This window comes from Micrasema longulum, unplaced genomic scaffold (genome assembly GCF_059751315.1).
Source record: "Micrasema longulum isolate JH-2025_06_02 unplaced genomic scaffold, ASM5975131v1 h1tg000098l, whole genome shotgun sequence".
Lineage (NCBI taxonomy): Eukaryota > Metazoa > Arthropoda > Insecta > Trichoptera > Brachycentridae > Micrasema > Micrasema longulum.
Genome location: NW_028277304.1, coordinates 588,845 through 602,284, shown reverse-complemented (window position 1 = coordinate 602,284; position 13,440 = coordinate 588,845). Strand labels below are relative to the sequence as shown.

At 34.0% G+C, this 13,440-nt stretch overlaps 1 protein-coding gene across 4 annotated transcripts in view; it reads right to left on the bottom strand.

Moving 5' to 3' along the window:
* The window catches only part of LOC148284657 (uncharacterized protein CG43867), a 650,259-nt gene that overhangs the window by 54,933 nt on the left and 581,886 nt on the right, over positions 1–13,440 (bottom strand). For all 4 annotated transcript variants that reach the window (XM_088236990.1, XM_088236998.1, XM_088237015.1 and 1 more), the window contains 7 exons: positions 13,016–13,204; positions 11,586–11,705; positions 7,177–7,407; positions 5,681–5,783; positions 4,048–4,181; positions 3,802–3,927; positions 2,000–2,117 (listed from right to left, as the gene is read on the bottom strand). In XM_088236990.1, coding sequence (XP_088093116.1) covers positions 2,000–2,117; positions 3,802–3,927; positions 4,048–4,181; positions 5,681–5,783; positions 7,177–7,407; positions 11,586–11,705; positions 13,016–13,204 — 1,021 coding nt within the window. The remainder of the gene's footprint in view (positions 1–1,999; positions 2,118–3,801; positions 3,928–4,047; positions 4,182–5,680; positions 5,784–7,176; positions 7,408–11,585; positions 11,706–13,015; positions 13,205–13,440) is intronic.

Below are 13,440 nucleotides of genomic sequence, written 5' to 3'. Positions count from 1 at the left end.
TGCACAATAAAGTTTTAGAGAAATTAACAGATTGCTTTTTTAAAAATTTACATTTGTGTTATGATTATTTTTTTTCCCCATCAAGCAACATTATCCGGCGACTTAACGTATGCGTGCGGCGAAAGTGTGTCTAAAGCTAGGGTTTCCTAGGACAGCGGTGCCCGTATCTTAACGGCCGTAGTGAACGGTGATGCGGTGGGAAGCCGTCGTAACGTCGTCTAGAGAGTGGTTTCCTAGGGAAACGGTGTTAAATGGTGTTGATAACACCGTTTTCCTAGGAAACCACACTCTAGTCATCGTTACGACGGCTGTCCACTGCATCACCGTTCACTACGGCCGTTAAAATACGGGCACCGCTGTCCTAGGAAACCCTAGCTTAAGTGGGGGAATTATTGGACACAGTCCGATGTATTCAAATATGATTCTACGCTCCTTCTGGACTATTCTTAATTCTATGTTTGGGACCCTTCTCAATCAAACCACATCCTTAAAACAGAGAAGGTTGAAAAACGGTTTTAGTGATACTTATATTTAAAGAAAATAATAATTATCCATTTTTGTATAAATCATTATTTCTAGCAGGGGTGCTGGATTATAACACCCTCGAATCTGGTCGTCAAATTTTTTTGGAAAACATTCCTATAAGCTGATTTCTGGAAGTATATATAATCCAAATATACTGTAAGATATCAACAATATTTTGAGTTTATCTAAATTTTTGTAGACAAGGACTGGATTCAACTCCCTAGGAAGCTGTTCAGCTCTTTGACTTCAAAAACGTCAACAGATGACAGAATTGAAGGAATATAGATGTGCTAATATGGGCAGAATGGTGAATGTTACACAGTGTGTAAAGTGGCTACTTAAACCAGCCAATGACAGGTCATAAGCCCTGTAGATGCCTAGACTTCTTTATTACCTTTTCTAAAATGTTCTTAATCTCTGTTGTAATACGTGAAAGAGATCAGTTTGTATGTTCTCAATAATTATATTAGAGCGAGATCTCATGCGCTGTTTTTACACACCCAGAAGCCGTACAAATGCAAGTCAGAATTCACCCAACAATAGGGAAATTCGATTGCTGAATATGGCTTTTGCGGATAAAATGGATAAATTTTTCTGTACATATCGGCAGTTAAGCAGCTATCTGCTTTCTATTAATTAATTTCTAACTTATGTTGAACCATTACGAGTTGAACAGCCCGTAATGTAATGCAGACTACAATTGTCAAATAAATAAATAAAATCAAACAAAAAATCTTAAGTTACGCTCCGGTTGGTGTACCAATAAAGTGCCTTATGCACTATTAGCTGCAGAAAGGGAATAATGAAAAATGAAATTTGCATTCCTGTATTTTATATATAAGATATTATTTTAGTAATAAGAGAATGGACACAGAAAACTCCGATGACAACTGTCATCAAGCGAAGGCAATACGGTTGGCTTGGCCATGTACTGCGGATGCCTCCTGAGAGCCTTAACCACGCTTGCCTACTTTACAAGGCATCAGGTTCTCGACACCCTGGATGTCCCCTGCTGACTGTTTGTTGGCAATTTTTGTCAGAACTTCGGGACGAGAACCTGACTTAGGAGGACGCAAAAGAGTTGGCCGCCGATAGAGATGCATGGAGGCTCTTTGTGGATACCATATGCTCCAACTAGGGAGCGGATATGGAATAATGATAATGATTATTTTAGAGTTTAAAAGTTTTTCTCAAACCCTCAACACAGCTTTGGGTCTAAGGGGCGTAAGCGCCTCTTCACTTAGTGAAAAGGGACAGGAATATACACTAATAAATTAATACGAGCATATTATTCTCCCCTTCCTTACACAGTTGGATAATTTACTCCCTTGTAAGCAAGTGTCTGGTTATTTGTGCCAACAGAACCTATGGTAGGTCCGGCTTTGCCCCAATATATACATAAATAATTAGATCAGTAAAGTTCAGAACGCAGTTGCATTCAAGTAATTGTATATTTCAAAATGATTTGACTTACTGAAGGTGTGATGCGGAGTATTTTGGGCTGTATTGCTCATGGAGTGAGGGTCTTCACCGTCTGAGGAGTCATCAGAGGAATCACCAGTGAAAGGCATTGATCGGATTTGGCTTGCTCGCTACAAAAACAAAATATGAATAATAATTTATTGGTTTAAAATTTACACTTATTGCTAAATGGCAATTTCTTCCAATAAATCAACAAAATAAAAGTAATAAAAAAATACACAAAAATGGAACAAGCAATGGCAACTTACAGTCTACCATTGTTGTGGCGTCTGGTAGACATATTTTTTTTGTAAATTCTCCAATGATCAGACTACACTGGCTCGGAAACGAGCAAAAATTCTAACGGCGATAAAATCAAAATAATTTTCACTAATATAATGCTTAAAAAGTTACTCGAATTTTTCTGTTAGTTTATCTGAACTTAAATAATACCTACTGTAAACTTTTTTCCATAAATCTGTTATAATTTTTCGACACATTTAATTATGTACCAACCTACTTAAATGCAGTGTTGTATCCTCAAGAGTAATAATGCGTGAACCTATAGAGAAGCCTTAGCACTATGTTTCATAGAACGCAAGCGATGTTGGTTTGTTGGTTAGCAACCAATTGGTGGCCATTTTGTTTTATTTGACAACATAAATATAACGGTTCGATAGGATGCATTTGTAGCTGTGCTTGGCTTAATTTGTATAAATAAAAATCGACTATGGTGAATAGCAGTATGTTAGGTTGTAGCAGTAGAAGCGTCAAAGGTGTTAAAGGAGTCAGTTTTCACAGATAATTGATTTAGAATATTTTCCTATGATTAAAATTGATTTTTGGCATTTATTGTCCCGACACGTATATTATGTTGCTTAAAAACTTTCCTTATATCAACATATTTACTTCATATACTATTTCATCTCAATTTGGGAGATAAATTTGTGATTTAAAGTATGTTTACTGTTGATAATGACAGTTGATTATGGGCAATATGTCGGGGCCGCACTAGGCATCCATATAAAGTTTGAGTTTTTATTGAGTAGAGATCGATTAAAATTTTACTCGAAAATAGCAACGTTAACCTTGAAATCGCATCTAAAATGATGTGTCCAAATTTCAGACCGCTACGACTCGCCGCTTTGGAGATGTGACGGACAAACAAACAAACTCAACACAGGACTTTGGTTCTATGGAGTTGGGATTTATGTCTCAATAAATGTAACATAAGTATATTATGAATAAAATAGATAAATAAATAAAAAAATAAACACACAAATGTATTTTCAGTTTCAAAAAATAAATATAGGCGAATTATAGAAAAATAAATTGGAATAAACCATTGGCGAGTGACGCGATCATAAATAAATATGTGTAAAGTACTCTCTTAGTCATCCGCTGTTCGATTATCCAACAACTATAAATAATCTGCTGTTATTAATTTTTACTAGCTGAAAGCACAACATCTGGCTAAATAACTTGCTGATATTCCCATGTCAAATTCTCTAGTCTGCCACGCGCCACATCCACCGCCAAGCTTTGTAAACCTTGGCGCTCAGATAAGATTAAATAAAAATAGCTTACAATGTATAATTTTAAAAGTTAGGTTAATTAAACTGAAAGATGCAACTACAAAACCCTCAATAAAAACTATTTTTACGAAATATTGATTAAATTTTTTATCATAATTCGTCGTTTTCACTAATTGGACACTTGCCTGGTTTTTAGGGTGGCGGATTATTGAGAGAATACTGTTTATAAATCAATCAATGTAGATATCAGTCTTGCGAAGGATAAATTTTAATATATTACCCCTTTGACAGTGGCATAGACGGGGACGGATATATCCTGGTAGCTAGTGGATTCTCCTACAAGTCGACTGGAAGCAGGTGGACTAAGCTCATCACCAACGGATTGCTGAAGTCCGTCAGCAGCAACCTGCAAAAGAAAAGAAATGTTAAACATGGATATATCGACATATTGGATGCAAAATAAATGAGTTTAACTGATCTTGAATCTGAATCTTGAGCTGATCTTGAACTGATCTGGAATTTTTACCTGGTATATTTTAGCCTCCCAGCTGGGAAAGCGGTGGAGCGGGGGTGTGGGAGGGCGGGGAGTGGCGGGGGCCAGGGAGCCCTCACTGCCCGTACTAGAGCCCCCGGCTGCACCCAACCACCCAGGAGTGCGTTCTGTAATAAAACAAAGTGTATGGTAATATCCAAAGACCCACAAACTCATTAGAAAAAAAAAACAGGGAAACACAACATTGCCTCAAAGAGACCTGTAGCTTAATCACAATGGGAGCTACAGTTCGTAATAATCGACGCAATAAAATTTATCATTTTACTTATTCCAATGGAATATCAACTTAAACTTATCAACTGGGGATTATTATACTTTTTAATTTTGCCACACTTCAAGGTAGGAAACCGTGTAAAGAGCAAAACAAACGACAAACTAAAACTGGACTCGCATTGACTTTGACGTTTGGTGTTTGGTCACGTAACACTATGTATACGCCGATGACACTGCTTTAGTTGTGTCTTACAAGGATCTCAAAACTGCAGAGAAATTATTGCAAGAAGATTTTTTAAATCTGCAAAATTGGTCCCATGATGCAGGTTTAATAATTAACTCAAAGAAAACCAAACTTATGCACATAAGATCACCGAACTATAAAACTCACACAACACCGTCAATTTTATCACATAACTATACGTGTATCCATAGTGATATTATGCAACCGTGCATGTGTGAAAATATTGAGCAGTATGTTTATTTAGGTTTAACTATAGATTGTAATTTTAAATGGGATATACATATTAGAAAATTGTGTAAGCGATTAAGAGCAATAAGTAATAGAATGTACATCTTAAAATATTATGTCCCTGTTAATACTTTACGAATTATTTATTTATCTCTCTCTGAATCAATTATACGATACGCTATAACTTCCTGCGGGTAATCAAGTGAAACTAATATTAATTTTATTCAAACTTTGCAAAATTCTATGATCAAATTGCTACTACATAAAGATGTATACCGCCAGAGACACAATATTTCGATATCATTGATGTATAAATCTGTAAATAAATTATCTGTTAGGGCTCTACTTTGGTACAAATTAATTTGTCAGCATGCGTCGCACTCCGAGTATAAACACAAGTTGGTACATGATTACAACACCAGGTTTACTAGTATGGAAGGGCTAGCTGTTCCTAGATATTGCAATAAATATGGCAAAAGGACACTGCAATACAGTATACCTAAAATATTTAACATGTTACCAAACAATATTAAAAATACTGAGTTAAATACAGGAGTAAAACGTTTGCTCAAATTATGGTTTTGGAAAAAAGTTTTTTGTATTAATGATAGTTTTTAGTTTTTCATAATGTAATTTGTAATGTTTTTCAAGTAAAATTATTGTTAATGTAGGTTAAGTGTAAATAATCGATGTAATTTATAAGAACCTGCTGACGAGTTGTATGTATGCAACTCGGAAGGACTTTAATTTAAGACTATTTTGTAAATATTAAAAAAAATAAAAATTTAAAAAACACATTTATTACCGTGGTCCGATTTTCCAATCATTAAGTGAAATACAAATATTTTTTTGAACGTTTGATGACCAAAATGCTTTAAACCTCAATAATAAATAGGCTAAAATAAGAAATAATGATAGTACCTCTACTCGGAGTGTAAATTTCAGCATAATCATGAGTAGTATCTCCATCCGTAGAAGTGTTAGGAGTTGTTGTTGAAAGTATAACTAAATTATCGACAGCAGCCTGAAAATAATTACACTAAAATTAGTTATGGTATATTAAAATTAGATGAGAAGGTAGATAATACAATAAGTTATTAAAAAGAGATTGATTAACAATAAAATATTTTTAAAAGTATGTCTTTTGATGGAATTGATGGCAATAATCATGTCCTGGTTCATAAACAATATACGAGTATGAGCAGCACCATCATATTATTTACTAATGAATCATCATCATCAAAACATTTAGTTAATAGGGAACCTAAAATTAAAATTTTGAATAAAATAAATCAGGGAATTTCACAGTTTTGTCTTCTTGTTCTTAGTCGTTTGCTCTTGGCAGAGCAGTCATGCTCATGTTAGCAGGAAGGAAGCACGTAGTTAGGATCCATGAGGAATTCATTATCTGTACGTTAGTACCAGTTTCGTTGTCCCCATCTGATTACATTTACTTCACAGACCTCTTAAATTGGGAACTTCCCAGCGAAAGCACTTAGAGTTCTCATTTCTGTTGTCCCTAGCATACTTTTGGTCTTGACAGTGTCCACCCTCACTTCAATGCCATATGTGAGGATAGATCGCATACAGATCTTATAAATACATATCTTACTATTTGTTCTCATACCTTTATGCCTTCATATGACCTCTCTCAGACGGCCCGCAACAGTTGGAGCTTTATCTACCTGAGGCCTTACTTCTCTGAGGAGGTCATGAAGATTTCTGGTTTACTAATTTCATTGGCTCATCACAGATTCAGTTTTATAAATAGGTAAATAAAATTACATTGGAGTTTTATGTAAAATCTATTGAATCTATCTCTTTTCCATGTATCTACAGTTCGCACCAACAATGCACATAACTCTCCTCTGATTCCCTTGGCGCGTAATTATAATGTATTTTTCAATAACATAGACATATTTAACTGCAGTACACCTACTTTTAAAAACAAGAATTAAAAAACTATTATATGAAAAGAATTATGTTTCTTTATAAAAAAGAAATATTTTTACATTATAAATTTAAGATGTTTCTATTTATTCATATCAAGCACACACTCACCCTGTCCATAAACCCACCCTCACACGCATATAGACTCACACACATATTCACATACCTACCAAAACCACACTTCACTCACTTACACACGCATCCTCACACAAAAAACTCGCACACATACACTTGTATGAATTAATATCTAACTGAAGTGGATTTTTATAATTGTACTTATGTGGAAAACTGATTTGGCTTTATTTTATATTTTTTTTATAATGCTGTGTTTATTTTTTGGTATTGTTGTTGTTTTTCTGAATAAACAAAAATAAAATAAAAAAATACTATGATAAGGTCTCAGTGATAGTTTTTAAGGAGTCTATCATAAGAAATACAATAATTTGCTAAAAAAAAAAAAAACTTACGGCAAGATCATCGGCAAGCAGACTCCCATTGGTGTGGTCATCCATGGTGGCAATGGCGTTGTTGAGAGCAATGTTGGTGTTGAGAGCAATGTTACTGTTGAGAGCAATGTTGCTGTTGAGAGCAATGTTACTGTTAATACTGACAACGGGGTTTGATGTTCCAATGGACAGGTTTCTTCTATGTCGGACGGGTGTGCTGTAATGCGGCTCAATGGAGGAGTGGTGTGGTATCTGAAAAAAGACATTGAATTGGTACTACAATTGCAGCATATGCGGACAACTGTTACATGGAAAGAAATGTGAACTAGTAATACATTTCAGGTGCCAGTCCAGGAAAAATGGTAGACAAACGATCAAACCACACTAGGAGGCTGACTTATCTAGTTCAATTTTTTTTTCAGGGTTTTTACCTGAGGGTAGTAATCGAGTCGAAAACACTCGTCGAGTCGGGTTCTGGTTCTATTTCACAAATTGAATGAGGAACTTCAGCCCTATGGGATATTGGAAACAATAAATGTTTTCATGCGTGGGGTAAAAATGAAGCATTAAGTTGTACTCCAGAGTTTCCTGAAAATGTACGAAAAAATAATAGAAAATATTTCAATAAAAATTAATCACTTTGAACGACGTCACTAGTTTATACGAATCAACCAATGATACGAGAGTTATGAAAGATTTGCGGTTTGCTTGCCGTCAATGGACCAATTGGCAGAACTGATCGAGAATAAGCGGAAGAGAACCTCTGACGTCACACGCGGAGTTATTTCAGATATACAAAACTTTAAGAAAAAAAAAAGAAAAAAATCGGCTTAGTTTAATAATCTATTAACACATGAAAAAAATATAAAAAGCTCTGAACTGCCTCATTGTATATTTCATCCATCGTGCACAAAAGATGATTTTTATGTAAATAAATCTTTAAATTATAATACTATCGTCGGGTCAATGCCAAAGTAGCAAATGTGCAAAAAAAATATTATGAGATATTGAGGTTTAAAGTTTAGAACTGGTGTCATACATTTATCAATATTGTTACTAAACTAGTTTCATGTAGTTAAATGTCTAAAAAAATCTTAAACATTTTATTTTATTTTTATCACATTTTGGCATCACAAGATTTGTTGGAAATACATTATTTGTATTTTTTAAGGAGTGAAAAATTTCGTATATTTTTTTAATAACGTGTCGCTCCCAAAAAAAACTGCCGAAAATGGCGGTAGAAAACTAGCCTTTTTATTATTATGTTCGTCGAAAATAGTGAACACAAAATATAATTATAAATAAAAAATATACTTGTGTAAAAATAAATTAATATATTACATTTTCTTAACCCATGATATTTTTTTTCACGACCCTCTAATCCAACACGGATTTTAAAAAAAGAAAGTACATTTGAGGGCATTGGAAGCAAAAATAGCAAACTCCCGTTTTGGTGTTTGCGAGAAAAATAGCAAAAACTGCTACACTAATGCCAAAGAGCGTCTTTATGTTAAAAATGTTATTTTCACTGAACTTTAACTTAAAAAAACTAATAAATTAGCTATAATAAACACGAGTTCAAAAAACTTTCTTAATATTTGTATGGCACGGCCATTTTGAAAATTTGAATCTCAAGCCTGTCGTTGGTCAAACAAAATGGCTGATGGATATGGCTATGCTTGTTTAACACAGCGGCCTCCGTGGTGTAGTGGTTAAGATGCTTGACTCACACACGGAAGGTCCCGGGTTCGATTCCCGATGAGAACACAAAAACTAAATGTGATTTTTCTCAAGCCTGGGTGTTCTGTGATGTAATTCACCACTGTAATTGGGCCTCCTGGCCTGTTGTGGTGCAAAAAAAAGTATAAACACTATTTTCAAACCATCAGAAGTATGATTTTAAACTACATTTGCAACTCAACTCATGATTTTTATAAAAATAAAGTTGATAAATTACAGAATGACATCTTGTCAAAAATAAAATTCTGGAGGTTGCTATCTTTGCTTCCAATGCCCTCATTTTATTAAGACCTTTTTAAAATCAACATCCTGTAGATTTTAAATGCATTTGTGTAAGTTTTGCGAAAGCGCCAGTTCTAGTTAATCGACTCGAATCGATATTTAACTCAAAACTGTCAAAAATGCAGATTTGCGATTTTGACATTGGCATGATGTGATAATGAAATTACTAAGTTGAATCAATTGAAACTTCTCATATTTATTTGAAACAATTAAATAAGTCATTTTTGTATGATAGTTTTGCCAAAATTGGCCTTTATGGAGAGCCACATTGCAATGTTTGCACATATACAGGGTCTCACTCCTGTTTTTTTTGCATTGTATCCCGGAGCCGTGTAAACACGTGATTATAATAACCACGCGTTGTGTCCCAGGCCCGTGTTTTTACGTATTGTTATGGTTGGATAATTTATATAGCGCCATTTTTGTGAAAATCACCTCAAGGTAGTTTACCAACAGCGAAAAAGTACTAATAAAAGTCACTAAATGTCAATAAAATGCACTTTTTTGGACAGCTGGTAAATCACGTGAAAAACGGGACCGGGGCACAACGCGTGGTTATGTAATCACATGTTTACACGGCTCCGGGATTCAAAGTGTATCGCAAAAATCACTTTTGAACCTTCCCAATTTAAGGATGTGGTTTGATTCAAAAGGCTCCCAAATGATGGAACAGTATTCTAGTATGCCGCGGACTAGTGTATCATATAATGTGCGAATTGCAGTAGTATTATTGAAATATCTAAAGTTTCGAAGTATAAATCCAAGCATCTTACTAGATTTATCTACAGCACTAGTAATATGGGACTTAAACGTGAAATTCGCTTCAAAAACAATACCAAGTTCTTTAATTTGGTAATTGCGAGGTAAAAGTACACTATTCATGTTGAAGCCATTTGGAATACGCATCTCAGATATGGAATCCCCAGTATGCCATATATATAACAAGAATAGAAAATATTCAAAACAAATTTATAATGTACCTTAAATACAAAACTGGTATTTCTTATGTATCAACTCTCACTGCCTCCACCTTCCATGGAATTACTTCTCTACAATACCGCAGAGTGTGTGCGGACCAACTACTGCTTTACAAAATGATGACAAGAATAATTAACTGTACAGAACTACTTAGTTTAATAACAATACATGTGCCAGCCAGGATTTGTAGACGGTACCACCTGTTTCAGGTACCAATAAGTAAAACATCGTATGTTAAAAATGCTTTTTTTCGTAGGACTTTTACAGTGTACAATACAAAATTTAAAGATATAGATTACACAAACATCACTCTGTCAGATTTAAAATTTACACTAAAATGCATTATGCAACTTAGTAGACATTATAATAATAAATATGTACATATCCCTTCCCCTCCTTATCCTCTCTTCAAGCATTCTTGTCCTAATCACGCCCAATTTATAATAACTTACTGTTCTTAAAAAAAATACGAAAAAAATCTTTGATTATTGAAAAATATTTACGAGTACATGAAAATAACACTTTTATATGTATTTATTTGATATGTAATATATTTTCTTTACTAACTTAGTATACTTTGTGGAAATCTGTCATTAGTTTTGTACACTATATCTGTATACACTATATCTTTATCTGTTTACTATAAATATGTATGTAGAACTGTTGATTTCCCAAATAAAATAAAATAAAATAAAGGATATAGTACATGATGTTAAATTAATAAAAATAAACACACAGCTTAAGAAATAATAAATTCAGAACGATACTTATTACTAGAGCGAGATTTCATGCACTGTTACATTATTTATTGTTTCAGCATTTACTTTGTGGAAAAACATTTTGAATTAATTTAAAATGAAACACTTTGTAATGTTTACCACATGAGAGTTTAATATATTATAACACAACTAGTTTCAGGTATTCTGAATTACCCATCATCTGGTGTAAATATAAACATTTAGAATACCTAAAACTAGTTGTGTTATAATATTAAACTCTTAAGTGGTAAAAATTACAAAGTCTTTCATTTTAAATAAATTCTCACGCACTGTTTTACTCAACCAGTAGCCGTACGGATGCAAGTCAGAATTCACCCATTAATATGGCCTTTTTTTTGCTGAATACTGCTTCCGCAAATAATATGGACCTATTTTTTTATACATATTGGCAGTTAAGCAGCTATCTGCTTTCTATTAATTAACTTTTCATTCGCAATATTATTCAACCATATGTTTACATTATGCAATATGTAATGAATTGAACAAACTGTAAAGTAATGCAGACTTTAAATGTAAAAAAAAATATGAGTACTACAAGGATTAAAAAAAGTCAAAGTATAGTAGTTTGGCGCAATCTAGCTAAGATTTCTTTTGTTATTATAGATAAATAAAACAAAATAAGAATAAATAAAATAAAAAGTATGAAATTACTTGTGGCGCTTCGAGGCTCTCTGATCTTCTTCTATTGGCGGCCAAAAGTGCTGCTGCGGAAGTTCTCGATGGACTCTCTTCAGCGCGAACTTCAAGAGAAAGACTGGTTCTATTCGGTAACTAAAAAAAGAAATAGCATTTTAAAACTAGTTAAAAATATATTTCTAGTACTTTCAATAATATGCCATATATTAAGACTAGAAAACAGTCAGAAAACATTTTTAATGTTTTTACCTTTAAAATATAACGATAAACTACAAAGTTAGTGCTACAAACATGCAATTTTTTTTTAATGTAACTGGCATACAAAACCAGTCTGTCTAACGTATGGACTCTCGCTACCTCTACCCACAATAGAATTACTTTTTTACATTACCGCAGAGAATGTGCACACAAACTACTGCTATTGCAATTATTGCAGGATTAGTTGACTGTACAGAGTTTCATGCATCATTGCCAACCTCCATCTGGCGAACATCGGTAGACACAGAAAAATAAATCGGTAGATTTTGGTAGATTCATTACCCTCAGACGGGGGTGGTGGGGGGAAGAGGGGATGTATTTACATTTTTCTACTTGTTTTCATTACGAAATTTCGCTAAACATAGAGTGGATTTTCTAAAAAACAAATCAAATGGCGGTGCCCTTGGACTAATGGCTGACCCTTGTCTGCCGCACGGAGAGTTCCGGATTCGATTTCCAGTGAGATCACAATAATTTACGTACATTTTTACGTTTATCGTGAATGTTGCACACTGTGTAAAGTGGCCACTTAAACCTGCCATTGATAGGTCATAATCCGTGTAGATGCCTAGACTTCTATATTCCTTTCTCTAAAATGTTCTCTATCTCTGTTCTAATATGTTAAGTTTCTTATAAAGTTGTTACATGAGTTCCGTTGAAATATTTAGTTTCTTAGTTAACTCTTTAAAACGATTTGGTTGAACCAGTAGATCTAATAGAGGATTAGAATTCTTAGTAAACTGGGTGGAATATTTTAGTTTCTTACCAAATATCAGATTTTTTCAATAACTCTATTAAAGATTTGAATTTTTGGTAAACTCAGTGGAATATTTTGGTTTCTTACCAAATGCTATTGAAAGATTTGGTTTCTTACCAGATTGTTTCAATAACTCTATTAAAGATTTGAATTTTTGGTAAACTCAGTGGAATATTTTGGTTTCTTACCAAATGCTATCGAAAGATTTGGTTTCTTACCAGATTGTTTCAATAACTCTATTAAAGATTTGAATTTTTGGTAAACTCAGTGGAATATTTTGATTTCTTACCAAATGCTGTTGAAAGATTTGGTTTCTTACCAAGTTGTTTCAATAGTTCTATAAAAAGATTTGAATTTTTAGTAAACTCGAACGACTAATATAGTCGTTCGAGTTTCCTAGCAAATATTGTTGAAAGATTTGGTATCTTACCAAGTTGTTTCTGGAGCCTTGCTGAGCAATGTGGTTCCTGAGAAGTTCTAGCTGCTGGTTGCAGCGGTTGTTCTGCTCCCGAAGATGCTGATTCTGCTGCTCCAACTCTCTAAGCTTGTTGGTGACCCACTCCTTGATGCGCGCGGCCTTGGCTTCTACTTGCTTAGCGTCCTGGAGACGCAACTGCTTCTGGAATCAAGCCAACTCAATTAGTAAAGAACCATTTAGGGAAAGAGAAAAATCTCAAAAGCAAAAAATATTGAAAATAACAGATGATATTTAAAAAGTAGCTCCGTCATCATCTCTGTTGAAGTGATACGTGGTGGAAGAGCGATTTGATAAATAGGTAATTAAACATAATCACTCTCTCGCAGATGTCTCCCCGAATCCTGTGCAAAAACGACAACTGCGCATCGGACTGATTA